This window comes from Dreissena polymorpha, chromosome 1 (assembly GCF_020536995.1).
Source record: "Dreissena polymorpha isolate Duluth1 chromosome 1, UMN_Dpol_1.0, whole genome shotgun sequence".
Lineage (NCBI taxonomy): Eukaryota > Metazoa > Mollusca > Bivalvia > Myida > Dreissenidae > Dreissena > Dreissena polymorpha.
Window position 1 is genome coordinate 161,192,791 of NC_068355.1, and position 16,974 is coordinate 161,209,764.

At 38.0% G+C, this 16,974-nt stretch overlaps 2 protein-coding genes across 2 annotated transcripts in view; one reads left to right on the top strand and one right to left on the bottom strand.

Moving 5' to 3' along the window:
- Positions 1-16,974, top strand: part of LOC127858495 (small integral membrane protein 29-like) — a 220,403-nt gene that overhangs the window by 85,717 nt on the left and 117,712 nt on the right. The window lies entirely within an intron of this gene.
- Positions 1-16,974, bottom strand: part of LOC127858517 (DDB1- and CUL4-associated factor 1-like) — a 95,113-nt gene that overhangs the window by 10,955 nt on the left and 67,184 nt on the right. Inside the window, exons 26-34 of the mRNA XM_052395720.1 lie at positions 15,832-15,893; positions 15,081-15,144; positions 14,045-14,116; positions 12,993-13,049; positions 12,445-12,533; positions 11,810-11,891; positions 10,866-11,099; positions 1,589-1,679; positions 789-887 (exon numbers count right to left, since the gene is read on the bottom strand). Coding sequence (XP_052251680.1) covers positions 789-887; positions 1,589-1,679; positions 10,866-11,099; positions 11,810-11,891; positions 12,445-12,533; positions 12,993-13,049; positions 14,045-14,116; positions 15,081-15,144; positions 15,832-15,893 — 850 coding nt within the window. The remainder of the gene's footprint in view (positions 1-788; positions 888-1,588; positions 1,680-10,865; positions 11,100-11,809; positions 11,892-12,444; positions 12,534-12,992; positions 13,050-14,044; positions 14,117-15,080; positions 15,145-15,831; positions 15,894-16,974) is intronic.

The following is a 16,974-nucleotide window of genomic DNA, read 5'->3' on the forward strand; positions in this document are numbered from 1 at the left end:
TGAACAAGAAACCGTTGGAGACGGGTGATGCTCCCCAAAGGTTTTTTTGTCACAATATTGCACTATATATTTAGATAAAAGGAAACGTCTTGAGGGCACAGTAGTTGGGGGGACAATAATTTTTTGATAGAAAATTTAAAAGGGCCATAACTCTGTAAAAAATCATCCGACCAGAACCCGCTGATAATATGCACATCTCCTCTTGGTAGTGAAGCTTTCCATAAAGTTTCATTGAATTCTGGTCATTAGTTGCTGAGAAATAGCCGGGACAAAAATTGTGCACGGACAGACAGACAGACAGACACACACGCATGGACAGACGAAGCGGCGACTATATGCTCCCCCCAAAATAAATTTTGGGGGAGCATAATAAATGAAAGCTTGTCAGAAGAATATTAGAGGCCACAGTGACCTTGCCCTTTGACCTTGTGACCCAAAAATGGGTGTGGCGTGTAGAACTCATCCAGGTGCAGCTACTATGAAGTTTCAAAGTTGTAGGTGGAAGCATTTTGATTTAAGAGCCAATGATAAGGTTTTAGCACTACCATGGCGAACGACGAGCTGGCTATGACAATACCGCGGGTTCTCTCCGAAAACAGCCGAGCTTAAATAATGATGTCCTCAGTAAAAAATCACTGATTCCTACTGTATTAATGTATTAATTGACCTTATGGAGTATAAGCAGACTGCGTCACAAACTGATAAATCCAAAAAACTGACGGAATACTTCAATAGACTCCTTCTAAAACTTTGATTTCAGGACTTTAAAACCAAATTTATTTACGCACCAATGAGTGAATAGTTGGTGGTGTCCAGTGTCCTGAAGATGGAGCCATACGGACTGTGGCGCTCTGTCTCCGTGTCCAACTCCTCGTCTATACGTGTCGCTGAAATGTACACGGCAGACAATTTGCCTTTTTTCCATACACAACAAAAAATACAACTAAGTCACACTCTGAGACAATGTGGGTTAATGCAAGTGTGTTAAGTATTGTCCCAGTTTATCATGTTCTTATCACAGACTACACTTTCCACGTTTCAATAAGGCTTACTTTTAAGGAAATTTTTTAATAAAAGTGGACATTGTCATCCCTTAAATCATGCGCAGACTGCACAGTCTAATCTGGAACGATACTTTAAGTACATGCATGAAGCCTTATTTTCCCAGAACGTGACTCAAATCAAAGAAATATAAATATTGTACGATTATCATCAGTTAATTGGCAAAACTGATCAGACAAAACTGGCCACAATCAAAACTGGCTTTAAATGCGAGAAATCAATGCAACCTTTACTAAAACATAAAGAATTTCATTAAGGTTAACAGGAACACATTTAAAGCTATGGATTTATTGCAGTTCTTCCAGTGTTTGGCAGTCATCCAATTATTCCGCAGTTGCCAAGTAAGAACATTATGCGTTGAAAATTTAAGGAAAACGCCTGCTGACCAATTTGTTCTATGGGCAGACACATAGAAAGACAGATTTTGTTGCCAGTCCAAACCTCCCTGGATTATATGTCAAATTATAAAGTTTGAAACCTGATAATATTCAGCATAGCTTTGAGTCAACCATTTCACACCACCTACCATACATGACATCTCCACGGTGATTGAAGCGTATCTGGCACTGGTCCAACTCCGGAACCGTGTGCAGAAGACGGAAGGAGCGGATATCCCACTGTTGTAAATGTTAAGGTACCTTACATGAGGAGAGTTGTGAAAGTAGAAACAAGCAACAAACAATTACCAACAAACCATGGTTTACCACAAGTTGTAAATGAAGTTAAAAATTTAAAAGATAATGCAATATGCAAGACAGTCTACACAATATATCTTTTGGAAATAAATTAATATATAAACAAAAGATAATGCAATATGCAAGACAGTCTACGCAATATATCTTTTGGAAATAAAGTAATATATTAACAAATATCTTGTTCAATTTTACAATTTTGATCCCAAACACGGATTAAAAGATACCTGTGTAAAATACTCTTAGGTCATGTGGCCAATCAGTATGTTATGCTTTTTCACAATGACTACCCATTTCTAAACATGTGAACAGTTTCTTTTATTAAAAAAATGATTCAGTATTATAAACAAACCTCTATACTTTCGCATTTAAATATAACTTCTTAAAAGCGCATCATGTTTTAAAACAATTTTTTTAAATAAAATTCATTTTAATTATTAAATACTTACCTGTTATCGTATGCTTATACTTTCCAAGGGGAAATAACTAATCCGGAATTTTAACTGGGAATCCGCCACCTCAATACCGTAATACAGGCCAGGTTAAACATAGTGCAATGCAACCTAGCCAAAAATCGGTAACCAACCCTCAATATTCTTTCAATATATATACAAAAATATTAATCGAATAGCGGGGTGGGAGGTGTGACTTACCGATAACAGGTAAGTATTTAATAATTAAAATGAATTTTATTTAAAAAATTTGTTTTAATGTCATAAATACTGACCTGTTATCGTATGCTGATTTTGCAGCTGCAGTGGGAAGGTTCGTATATATTTTCCCAACACAGTAGAACCCATAAACAGGGTTATCAGCTAAAGATATCAAGTAATCTTCGTTAAAACGGTATTAATTATGACTTCTCGGACAGAGTAATATGTCTATGTCGTAAAGCAGACACTACCGTTAGTGAAACCACAACAAGCCCAAACGTATACAAATTGTATTGTTGGTACTTCAGAAAACGAAGATAAAAAGATGACAAGGTGGTCGGATTCCTCCAGTAAACAGCTTAGAGCACGTCAAAAAGTGCGGTGTGATTAATATATGTCCACAAAACAGACAGAGCTCTTAATTCATGCGGTCAGATCCTAAAAAGGAATGAATCCTTAGATAGGATAAGATTAACTTTCCTTAGTCGAGGTCTAACCCCGAGAAATAGAAGCCGCAGACACATCTCCCCCCCTCTTTTTTGGGGAAATGAAGAGTGTCTTTGAGAACCTCGAATGGACTTCTGACTAACACTGCTGAGATAGAACTTCAAAGCCCTGATTGCCCAAAGAAGTTTATCCTCATCTTCATGACTACCAGTTAAGAAAACTTGGAAACTTGAAGGTAGAAGCCATATAGAGGACTTGATATTAAGCAATGAATCCTGGCTGACACAACAAAGTGAAAACGACAATAGAGCCAACTGGAATTGGTCGTATTCAACAGAAAAAGCATGAATTTCACTTCTCCGTATGGTAAAAGCCATAATAAGAAGGAAAACCGTCTTAAAATTATATTGGAACTGTTAATAAGCCTGATGAAAAAGGTTCATAGGCAGCTCATTAAGCATTCCAACATGTTACACAAGTCAAAACCGCTTAAGAAGGTAAAGGAACGAAAAACATAGTGTTGACGTTCCATAGTTTGGATCAGTTCCAAAATAGGTAAGACAGCACAGAGTTGCGATGACTTACACAAAACAAGGTATACGAAAGCATAATCTCTATCCTTTGATGAAGAAAAGAACAAATTTCTTATCATCAAGAAAAAGATGAGAAAAACCTCTATGTATCTAGCAGAGTGATTAAGGTAATAACTATGCTCTCAATTACCCAGTAAAAAATGAATTTCCATAGAACCTTTATACAGTTCTGATGGAATTATCCTTGCACAAGTAACAAGGATTGAAACTCTAACAGAAAAACGTTCTTCTGTAGAGATAACTAAAAGTTACTAATGGCCAGACATGAAGTGGCACATGTTTGGATCAGTAAAAATATGTCTCAGTGAGATATGATATTTGACCTGTGAAGAAGTTTCCTGAAAATAATTGTACAGGAGACTTAAAAGGTCGTAGAACCATAATCCCATGGTTCATTAAGTATATTTCATGAAATTATGGCAAAAACTCAGTTATTGCAAAAACTCACCAAGAAGGCAAGATATTCCAGTTTATGTCAATGGACGAATGTATAACAATCGCACACCCTGCTGGATCGATTTCTGTGAACTGCATTGTTGACGTTGTTCAGCATACCGGTATACACTGCGATATACGATCGCATAACGCTAATAACTAGCGTTTGATGATAAACAACATTCTTTGATATACTATGTACACCATGCAACTCGTCTGCAACTTCACTGCCGCGCATGCGCAATTACATTATTGAACCCAACAGAAAAATAATTCGAAAGAAAGAACTGCAGGACAAAACGTCCAACAGGGCGTTGAGACGAACTGGTATGAGAAAGACGATAGAGAAAATTTGTTGTTCTTGCAAAGAACGAATAAGTTCCTGATTTCCAGTTACAAGGAGTGATAATATGATCACCTCCGTGTCTGTAAGTAAACCACGACCGATGTGTGATAGTTGAAACCATCACAAAGGAATCGTGAAAATGTGTTGTAAATGAAAAACAGCTAAAAAGAATTTTCGCTTTTCAAGATGTAGATGTGCAGGTGATATTCGTTAGGATACCACATAATTGAGAAAATCAAGATACGTTGTTCTATGTGATCGTCCATAACCTTATCTGCTCACATCTGTAAAAGATGTAAGGAAGGTTGTGGTAGAATAAACTATATTCTTGCCAAGATAATCTTCTAGTCTAGACACCACTGAATAGTGGTAAATAATGACAAAAAGATGGAAATCTGTGTCATTAAATAATCCCGAGATTAATACAATTATCTTAAAAATAAAGCTGAAATGGACGTAAGAAAAAAACGTCTCAGCAGAAGGACCGGTGACCGGACCGGTAAATACCGACCGGTGACCGGAACCATTTGTCAAGGATGGGTGGGCAAAGAAACCACGGCAAGCCGAACTTTCCCACTCCAAACACAAATTGGTAGAATAGGACAGTGTTTAACACTTATAAGTTTATGACCTATCTACAGAATATAGCCTCTTCTTGAACCAATAACAGGCGCCTTGAAATTCCTGGATAATACAGGTCGCGAAGTCATCGATTTGCGAAGTACGGAAATATGATTGATAGTGGTACCTCCGGAATCGGAGGTGTGATGGCAGAAAAAGGTGAAAACCCTAGGGGTAACCTTAAGCGGGTCCACGCTTGCCGGTAGAATGCATGGAAGTCTTAAATTCTGACTTGATTAATCCATTTACTTCAAGACTTCTAACCTGGACGAATTCCGAAAGGAATACGACCAGTTATACGAAGACGGCTTGTTATGGCCAGAAGTGTAATAGAAGAATAACTTTAAGATGAGGTCCCTCCAGATCCTAGGATCTAAGATCTGAGTTCAATAGGTCCTAAGCCATCTACAAGACTGTAGCCGCTATGCGGTCAATTTGATAGGCAATCCTATGTATCAGAACTCTTGTTGATTCCAGTAGCTTGAAAATATGCACTGCCGTAGGAGCAATAGAAAAGCAGAAGTCGATACAAATGTCGTCTTGCTAATCCTGCTAGCGTCATTAATGTGTCCCAACTGTTCCGTGACACTGACTGCAAAGTCTGTAGCCGACAGGTAAAGGCGGTTAAAACAATTCATCCTTCGGGTCTCGAACATAAATTAATAGAGGTCAAATAGTAATGTTCGACCTCAATGCTAGTCTCCGAGCCCACTTCAGCCGATCTATCTGCAAGACCAGTAGTCTGCATGTAGCCGGTTGAGATAGAAGTACAAATAACAGATATAGCATGATTTGGTAACCGTCGCCAGTAGAACATCAGTATTGAAAAACACAAAAAGTCATGTAGATTGTTGAATCCATAAAATATAGTATTCAATACAATCATAGCCAGGGGTATACAACTATGTAATGTAGACGATACCCGTGATACTAAAAATTGACCGATGAAAACAGTGGAATACCGGTAATTGGTAAGTGGTGACCGAACCGGACCGGTCAATGACCGGTAACTGTAGCCCGGTGAACGGACCAGTCATAATATGACCGGTGACGTTACCAGTTAAAGACCGAAAAATGGTGGAATCCATATGGTCTGTTATCAATGTCAAGCACTGCTCGGAAAAGAAGATCATGCCAAAAAATCCAATCCGATGGCGATGAGACATCACTTATTCTGACCGGTGATCAGTGATCGGTGATATGACCGATGAATGGTGACCGATGTCCGGTGATCGGGACCGGTATAATATAACTGCGTCAGAATGGAAATATCTGGTGCAGAAGAATGACCATCCACGAAGTCATCTGATAATGTTAACCGGAAAACAACGGTAGATTATCAGTATTAATAGGCATAAGTGTCCTTGTAGTCGTAGTGGAGAAAAGAACAGCTTATCCCGAAGCCTGAATGTTAAACGAACTAGTGTTCGTATACAACTACGGCTCGGTGACTGCAACATGTGTGGATGCCATAAGAAGAACCATCACACGTGGAATGGAGACATGATATTCCTAAAGGAATAAAATGGAGAACGTCGATATGACCAGTAGGTTCATTAACGCCTACGTGAGAAGTGGCGTCATCCATATAACTTCGATGCCGAAATATTGTTCGGCTACGCTGGAAATATTGTCTTCTACAATATTGTCTCCGTGAGCATTGACATGATCGCTTACGAGCGTATCAATGCCGAGAACTGCTCAATGAAGGAGAGGTATGTTCGATAACTATCCAGTGGTGCTCAATGCAGTCCGCTGATGTCTACGTGAAGGTTGACGACGTCCTCGTTTCCTGCGATGTCGAGATCTGGATCGGCCGAGATGTGGATCGGCTGCGATGAGACCGAGATCTTCTAGAATAACGTCTCCGTGAGTGACGACGTGATCGCTTACGAGAGCCGCGACGATGAGAATTGCTCGACGAAGAAGAGCGTGTCCGATGTCTAATCCTTGATGAAGACGATGTATTCAACGAAGAATAGGAGAATAATTCAATCAAGAAGACCGAGTTCTTCTTCTTGACCGGTGACTGGTGTTATCGGTGGCAGGCCTAACTGATGACTGTTGACCGGTGACCGGAGCAGTGATCAATGACCGGACCGGTGACCGGACCGTTGACATGACCGGACCGGTGACATGACCGGACCGGTGACATGACCGGTGACCAGACCGGACCGGTGACATGACCGGTGATCAATGACCTGACCGGACCGGTGACATGACCGGTGACCGGACCGGTGACATGACCGGTGACCGGACCGGCGATCAATGACCGGACCGGTGACATGACCGGTGACCGGACCGGACCGGTGACATGACCGGTGATCAATGACCGGACCGGACCGGTGACATGACCGGTGACCGGACCGGCCGGTCAGACGTCGATCAATGGTCCGTGATCAACGTCCCCGGTGACGTACCGGTCATATCATGACCAGTGTTGTCACCGGATAATGACCGTATGGCGGATGCCAAATGGTCCGGCATTGGTCGATGTCCTTAACCAATGCCATCGGGCAAAGACCGGCTGAAGGGTGTCGCCATATGGTCTGATGTTGACCGACTGTCTAAGAGACTTAGCATAGTACGGTCGCGATCGTGCCCGATACCCGGTTACTGATACTGCAACTATCATCCATGATCTGCGAAGTCACCGGGTATTTATCCACTCTTGTTTCTGCGACCATCATGTAGTCGAATATATGAAAAACAAGAGCAAAGCATATTCAACCATAAACTGGTCACAGACCAGATTATCATACGGCACATAAAATCATTATTTGACCATAATGAAAATTATAATAATACTGCCGTAGATCATAAATTAAACAAAAGTTTAATTCAAAACAGATGAAAAATAAAATGACGATCAATTAGATTGTCATACGGAACGTTAAAATCATTATTGCACACAATGGCAAATGATAAACAATCTGTCAATAGAAGAACACGCTTTGCACGATCTCGTAACACATTAGAAGAACATGCTTTGCACATTCTAGCAATGTATTAGAAGAGCACGTTTTGCACGTGGTCGTTCGCGCCTGAAAACACCCAGCATGGTAGAAATAAACCATTGTTCGATAAAAACAAGCATGGCTTACCTTTTACAAATGAAACAAAATCCATTAAATCCACACAAATTAATCCGAATGAGAAATAAAAAGATAAATAACACAATTTATCTATTCAAAACCCCAATCAACCAAGTGAAAAACAATATTTTAATTCAGAGCCGTAAAAGACACGTATACACCTGGTTGATCCGGAAAGAATATTGAGGGTTGGTTACCGATTTTTGGCTAGGTTGCATTGCACTATGTTTAACCTGGCCTGTATTACGGTATTGAGGTGGCGGATTCCCAGTTAAAATTCAGGATAAGTTATTTCCCCTTGGAAAGTATAAGCATACGATAACAGGTCAGTATTTATGACATTAAAACAAGGGCTGTTTGTAAAACATGCATGCCCCCCATATGGGCTGTCAGTTGTAGTGGCAGCCATTGTGTGAATACGTTTTTTGTCACTGTGACCTTGACCTTTGACCTAGTGACCTGAAAATCAATAGGGGTCATCTGCCAGTCATGATCAATGTACCTATGAAGTTTCATGATTCTAGGCATAAGCATTCTTGAGTTATCATCCGGAAACCATTTTACTATTTCGAGTCACTGTGACCTTGACCTTTGACCTAGTGATCTGAAAATCAATAGGGGTCATCTGCCAGTCATGATCAATGTACCTATGAAGTTTCATGATCCTAGGCATAAGCATTCTTGAGTTATCATCTGGAAACCATTTTACTATTTTGAGTCACTGTGATCTTGACCTTTGACCTAGTGACCAGAAAATCAATAGGGGTCATCTGCCAGTCATGATCAATATACGTATTAAGTTTCATGATCCTAGACCTAAGAACTCATGAGTTATCATCCGGAAACCATTTTACTATTTTAAGTCACTGTGACCTTGACCTTTGACCTAGTGACCTGAAAATCAATAGGGGTCATCTGCCAGTCATGATCAATGCACCTATGAAGTTTCATTATCCTAGGCGTAAGCGTTCTTGAGTTATCATCCGGAAACCATCTGGTGGACGGACCGACCGACATGTGCAAAACAATATACCCCCTCTTCTTTGAAGGGGGGCATAATGAATATGCCCTAAATAACGTATTTACATTAAAACACAAATTTGAAATATTATAACTGAACAACGTTAAATAAGATCAATTTAATTATAAAATGCGACCCAGTGGCTTTACCAATTAACAAAAAATAAACCATAGCAATTAATTCACATAAATCTTAATTATTTTAATGTACATTTAATGCAAGCAGACCTAATTTAAGTAAATAATTCATTTATAGTCATCAACAACTTTGTGCACCATGTTCTCAAAACACAGCATACTGCTGTATATTAAAATGACGCGCACTAGAAACTTATCACCACAATAATACTTGCACACAGTTTTGCACAAGACGCTAGCAAAAAACCCTGACCAACCTAAACCTGTACATTTTATGACTAAGCAGTATTCTCTTTCTTCATCCAAATTCTTAATATGCAGATTAAAATGCTGTTTGCAATATCAAGGGCAGAGAAAGAATGGTTTAAACACTTGTTTGCTTGTAAAAAATGCAACACTCCGTTTCGTAAGAAGTGTTTTATTGCAAATTCACAGCAGCTGGAAATAATTGTTATCCCTAGCCTAAAATCCCATGATTCAAGATTTTTGAGGTCTTTCTAAACAATCATAGTTTGTTGAGAATAATGGCCCAATCAATTTGCTGTGTACTGTACAGACAATTTTATAGAAATTCTAGTTTCCTGCAGGACTTTTTGTTAAAATGAACGAGTCACTGTGACCTTGACCTTTGACCTAGTGACCTGAAAATTAATAGGGGTCATCTGCCAGTAATGATCAATGTACCTATGAAGTTTCATGATCTTAGGCGTAAGCATTCTTGAGTTATCATACGAAAACCATTTTACTATTTCAAGTCACTGCGACCTTTACCTTTGACCTAGTGACCTGAAAATCAATAGGTGTCATCTGCCAGTCATGATCAATGTACCTATGAAGTTTCATGATTCTAGGCGTAAGCATTCTTAAGTTATCATCCGGAAACCATTTTACTGTTTCGAGTCACTGTGACCTTGACCTTTGACCTAGTGACCTGGAAATCAATAGGGGTCATCTGCCAGTCATGATCAATGTTCCTATGAAGTTTCACGATCCTAGGCATAAGCATTCTTGAGTTATCATCCGGAAACCATTTTACTTTTTTTGAGTCACTGTGACCTTGACCTTTGACCTAGTAACCTGAAAATCAATAGGGGTCATCTGCCAGTCATGATCAATGTACCTATGAAGTTTCATGATCCCTAGCCCTAAGTGTTCTTGAGTTATCATCCGGAAACCATCTGGTGGACAGACAGACAGACCGACCGACGGACATGTGCAAAACAATATACCCCCTCTTCTTCGAAGGGGGGCATAAAAATAAAATAAACACATAAATATTGTAGATTAATAAACTAAAAGTCATATGATCAAAGAAATGCACACCAATATAAGATGCTACATAGCTACATAATTCTATGTTATTGATTTACTTGGATTTTCTGTATTTTGGCACTTAATGTTTGTTTATACATTTTCAAGAACAAACTGTTTTGGCCTAAAAGCATGGTGATAACTTACCATATATTTCACAAATGCTAAATGCAGGTGGGTAAGGAGTTGTACCAGATTAGCCTGCGCAGTAAGACAGATTAATCAGGGACGACTCTTTCTGCTTTTATGATACTTTTTGTTCAAAGAAAGTATATTCTTAGCTAAAAATCCAGTTTAGGCGGCAAGTATTGTCCCTACAGTCCGCACAGGATAATCTGGGACAACATTTTACACACAGGATAATCTGGGACAACATTTTACACACATTCATGTAATCCTGTTTTCCCAAAGTAAGGCTCCAATATTTCACAAAACAAATATTTAAAGGATACAATCTCTGAGTTGATGATGATTTCGAGGCCAACTGGATGGAATACTCCACTGACATACTGGTTGAACTTGTCAAACTTGTGGATGGCCTTGGCCGACCTCACGTCCCAAAGGACACCATCGTTGAGTACAAGCTCGTCTGTTGGGTTGAAGATTGCACGATTGGCCTTGTAATTGTTGGCCTTGTCTGCATCATATAACTTCACAACCATCTGGCCAGTGGTCAGGTCATAGATCTGTAATGAATAGATTGTTGTAGCAGAAATTAGTTGACAAGTGGTTGAGGCATAGATCTGTAGTGAATAGCAATAAAAGCAATTAACTAACCACTGGTCAAGTTATAGATCTGTAGTGCATATATTGTTGTAATTTGCTAACAAGTGGTCAAACAATAGATCTGCAGTAAATAGAAGCTATAAGAAATTAGCTGACCAGTAGTCAACACATACATCTGTAGAGAAAGATAGTTGTTGAAGCAATTAACTGGCTAGTAGTCAAGATATGTAGCGCATAGAAAGAGGTAATATCAACTACCTGATACGCGGTAAAGAGCGAGAGTGGAAATAATTTCATGAGAAATTCCCACAGGAAAATGTGGCAGGGCAAGTAATTTAATCAGCGATCCTTGGAATAATAATTGAGGACTCATATCAACTGAGCTAGCCGGCCATGTTGTGTGTGCCGCTGTACATGTGAACCTTTTTCTGATAAAAGTGGATTTAATTAATGTGGGTAACAGGCTAAACAGGGAAGACACCACCTACAATGGATATTTGTTTAGACGAAACTTCTTTTAAACAAAAACACCATAAAAGCTGAAATGTCATCACTGATTAGCCTGCACTGACTAGCCTGTGCCAACTGCATAGGCTAATATGCGACAACACTTTACACATATGCATTAAGCCCAGTTTACCCATAACAAGGCTCCTGTAATCCCACTTACATGAGCAGTCTCATCCTTGGTGCCTATCAACCGGTCCTGGATGTGGCGGCTGAACTCCAGGTGGTGATCCTCAAAGTTGAACCTGCAAACAGCAGTAGAGTTAAGGCGGGCTCTAAGAAAAATAAGCAACATTTATTTAAATTTAAATTAAGACTCTTCTTAGGGAAAATCAAATTGAGTTTGATCTATAAATTTATACCGGCAACGTATGTTTCAAGATTACAAATTAAGTATTACAAATTGCATGTTCCCAATACTCATTCCAAACTGACTACATTTGACATTTTTTACGCCTGTCTTTCTTTATATTCAATTTCTCTGAGTCCAATGTTTTTACATGCAACTTGAGCTCCATTGAATATTTAAAGGCAGCACTTAAAAGATAGCATGCTAAATCATCTTCAAATCTTAGAAAACTTGGCTTAATGAATGTGCGTTTAAGTGTCGTCCCAGATTAGCCTGTGCAGTCCACTCATACTAATCAGAGAAGACACTTTCCACTTTTATGGAATTTTCTGTTAAATCTAGGTCTCTTCTTAACAAAATCCAGCGAAGGGGGGAAGTGCGGACTGGGATGACATTTTATACACATTCATTAAGCCCAGTTTTCCATGACCAAGTTTAAAGTATCTAACTTGTTATCGAGGGTCTCTGAACCCCAAGACCAGAGTGCAGAGCTGTACATGATGCCATAGGAGGAGGCAGTCAACACCAGCTTGCCATCCTGGAAATACAACACATCCAAATACTGCACAATGCAAAGAGAACGTGCATACTATTCAAAACTTATTGGCAAAAGCATGTACTTATCTGTTTGAAACTATCAACATACAATTGAACAAATGTATTTAAAACCTATTGGCCAAAGGAGATTGATTTTGAGTTTCTTTTCCAAAAAATATTGGCAAACGTGGGTAAATATGGAGATATAGCTTGTCTAGTATAAGTAAAATAAAGATCTTCTTGTACTTCCTCGCAAATCCCTCCATCATTACAATGCTAGAATGATAATTAAGTAATATTTGAATCCTGTAAGTACTAATTGAGTTGTACTCAACACAATAAGCAGGACAGATAGATAGACACTAAGATGATGTGATCACAATACACTCACATACTCTCTTCAGGCATAAAATCATATGTGAGCAATAAGTGATAGAACACTTGTATTCCTATTACTGACCTTGGAGTGTTCACAGTGGGTGACAGGTGAAGAATGGCAATGAAAACTGCCAGTCTCCTACAGCAATAAGAAGAACTATATGAGAGACATACACTGATTGAAAAATATAAACACTGTATTCATAATCGCCAAAATTTTAGCAAATTTAATACTTATGTTTTACTTTATGTATCAAAGCCACTGATGAAAAAAATATTAACACTATATTCATAATCAACAAAATTTTAGCAAAATTTAATACTTATGTTCTACTATATGTATCAAAGACACTGATTAACCAAGAAAAAATGTAATTCTTCATGCCTCTCTTTAAGTGGGGGCATAAACATGTACTACAATTAAATGCAGATATGAAAGTGTTCTTCAAAGAAATAATATTGGATTAAAAAACAATTTGTTACAAAAATTGGTAATGTTTATTACGTTTAAGTATTTATTGGGCTTCATTTATTGCATCATTTTTTTTACACAAACAGTTTTAAATACATAAAGCAGCGCAATGCATATCCAAGTATGTTGCAAAGGTTGTTAAGAATACTGAGCAATAAGTTTAACTTTGATATGTGCCGTTCTCTGGGAAAATGGGGCTTAATGCATGTGTGTAGTGTTGTCTTTTCTGCTTTTATATTTTTTGTTTGAAGGAAGTCTCTTCTTTGCTTCAATACAATCAAGGAGGAAAGTATTTTCGCCTGATAAGCCTGTGCCGGCTGCCCAAGCTAATCTTGGACAACACTTCACACACATGCATTAAGCCCTGTATACCCAGAGCAAACCTCTTACACTGGTAATCTGTCTTCTGACACTAAGGTTTTGTTAAACCCTACACTGATGAATCAGACATGTTCAAGGGCAAATAACTCAAAAATGTGTGGGTCATTTTGCATAAAGTGTCATGCCCATCTAAGCTTGAGAGATTTATTTTAGGAATGTAGGTTGCTTCACAAACTTATAACATTTCATAGGGACTAACCAAACTGACAGACAGACAAACCGACTGATGACTTGAGTATCCCACTTGTACAACTAATAATCAAGCAAACAAAACTTCTTACCTCAGCACTTTGTGTGTTGACCAGCCGCAGATTGCCCCCATAGGTACCAATCATTAAATACTGTTGGCTTGTCTGCAAGTAGCGTTTAGAGCAATGTATTTATGAACATAATACTGTTGGCTGGTCTGCAAGTAGCGTTTAGAGCAATGTATTTATGAACATAATTTTGTTGGCTGGTCTGCAAGTAGCGTTTAGAGCAATGTATTTTTGAACATAATTTTGTTTGGTATAATAACTTCAAAATCGTGAATATAAGTTATATTTTTCACTTCATTAAAAGAAATCAAATGAAAAGCGGTACATGTATGCAAAGAAATATGAATACATTTATAAGGTATATAACATTTAGGAATCAATATACCGGGTAGCTACTTTAGCAAAGTTTTCTAATATATAAGGTAAAAGAACAAACAAACCTGCAGGTTCTGAAATAAAAAAATATAAATATAAATAAATAGTGGTATGGATAGGCATTGAACTCTGTGGTGCAGAATAAGGACATATGACTGAAATGATACAAATAGAGAACGTATTTGGTTAAAGAAAACTATGAAAAGCAGCACAATATTTTAATGGGAATTAAAATATATATTTCACAAGATAAAACAGTCTTTTGAAAAACCCACGGATATATTATTATAAAGTTATAAGTTACAATTTAGACAAAATACCTGGTATAGTTACAAGGGTCACATTCTTGACATGGCTTAAACCTTTACCACTAAGATACGCATTTTGACGCATTTGTAGTCCCTTAGAAAGTTACATTTAATTAAAGGCCTTTCTTACTAGATTTAATTTTTAAAGGCTTAATTTCCAACCCTTAGATACTGATGAACAGCAATCAGCATAAAACCTGAACAGACTGAGAGTTACTTGCTGGCTGTTCTGGTTTATGCACAAAGCCATTTTCACTACGCCTCTGAGTGGGAAAGGGTAAAACAATCTGGGGAATTAAAATATTTATATACTAGATCATATTTAATATTTATGTTTGGACACTGACAAATCCTTTATACATGCTACAGTGACTTACAGCAAATGTGCAGCAGGAGAAGCCATCATCCTCAGTGTCCTTGTACGTCCTCAAAGGGCGGAACCTGCAGCCAGAACAACCACACTTGTCAACAGTACGGCAGTAACAAGAGCTTGTCAAAGTAGGGAATTATAACAATACAATCCAGCTGTGTTGTGGGAAAACTGGGCTTGATGCATGTGCACAATTGCGAATTACATAGGCTAATCTGGAATGACACTTTACACACATTAATTAAACCTGGTTTTCCCAGAGCAAGGTTAAATTCTTAGTTGTCAAAGAGGCTTTACCTCTGCAATTTTCAGGATGTTCAAAATTGCACATGCACAACATCTTATCATAAGCAACAAACATGCAAGTTTGAATATTTTTTATTGAAAAGTGTAGGCGAACGTCTTCTGCCAAGCTTGTGTCTATGAATAGACGGACGTTCATCGTGATTCGTAATGGGGGGTATAAAATACAATCCTTTGAGATTTCAACCACACATCATGGCCTGTTTTCATCAGAATAAACAACAATAACAATATACAAGAGCTGTGCTGGAAATATTATTAACTTTTCCTATTTCTCCAATCTTCATTTTTATATAATTGGTTAATTAGCAACACTGGTACCAAGTATCACTTCAAAGGAAAAGGTGTTATTACTGCATGTTTAATATAAAGTACTAGAATGACCTGGTGCACATGCATCATGGTGGTTTACAATGTCTAGTCTCTCAAAATATATAAGGTGTATCATTATTTACCTGCTGTAGATGAACTTCCTGTCTAGTTTGCAACCATCAGGCCCACCAAACCTCGGGTGAATCTGGAAACATCAAATTCATTCTAAACTATTGTAAACAAGAGATTGCCAAGCAATATTGTCCCCTACAGGTGAAACTCCACCATTGTCAGTAATTTTTTGTTTGTTGATAAATATTTGTTGCCATAGCAACCAGAATTCTTGACGTAGGAACGGAATGAAATGACGTGCATATACTCTCCATATTGCCATCAATCCATGTTTCAAGTTTCATAAAAAATATGAAAAACTTTTAAAGTTATCGCAGGATCCAGAAAAGTGTGACAGACTGACAGACTGACTGACACACGGAGCGCAAACCATAAGTCCCCTCCGGTTTCACCGGTAGGGGACAAAAATCCAAAGATGTCATCCATAAGTATAGGAGAGAGTGCTTTAATTTGTTGTTAGTAAAGCTTCAAATTCAACAGTTCAGGACACAGTCCCAACAAAAGCACACATATATTCAACAGAAAAACTGTGGAAGAACTGTCAAAAAAGGTTAAACAAGAAGTGTGGAAATTCACAGAAAATTTAATATTTCTAACATTACATTTGTTTTTCAATTAATAAGCAATAACAGTACTTTTTTGTTTTTATATTTTTAGTAACGGTGACATGCGGTGACATGCACTTGCAAAGAAAGTCTCAGTTCCATTGCAATAGCTCAATTGATTTTTGTTCCATTAAAATACCTCAATACTATTTTGCTCCATTAGCTCCATTACAAAAGCTCAATTCAGGCAGCTGCAAATATTTATCTACATTTCAAATTGGTGACCTAGACCATGAACCCAACCCACCATAATCACAAGACAGGTCTTGACATAAGGTATATGAAGGGATTTTTTTTAAGTTACTGGGCAATTGAGAAAGAACAATTTTGTCATACATAGTGAAGGGCAATGTTGACCATGACACTATCATACATATATATAGACACTATCATACATATATATAGACACTATCATACATATATATAGACACTATCATACATATATATATATATAATTATTAGATTTAAAGCAAGTTTGATTGAAATACCTATTTTTGTTTTCAAATTATTGTACAGGAGCTTTTTAAAAAATATTTTGCAATTTTGACC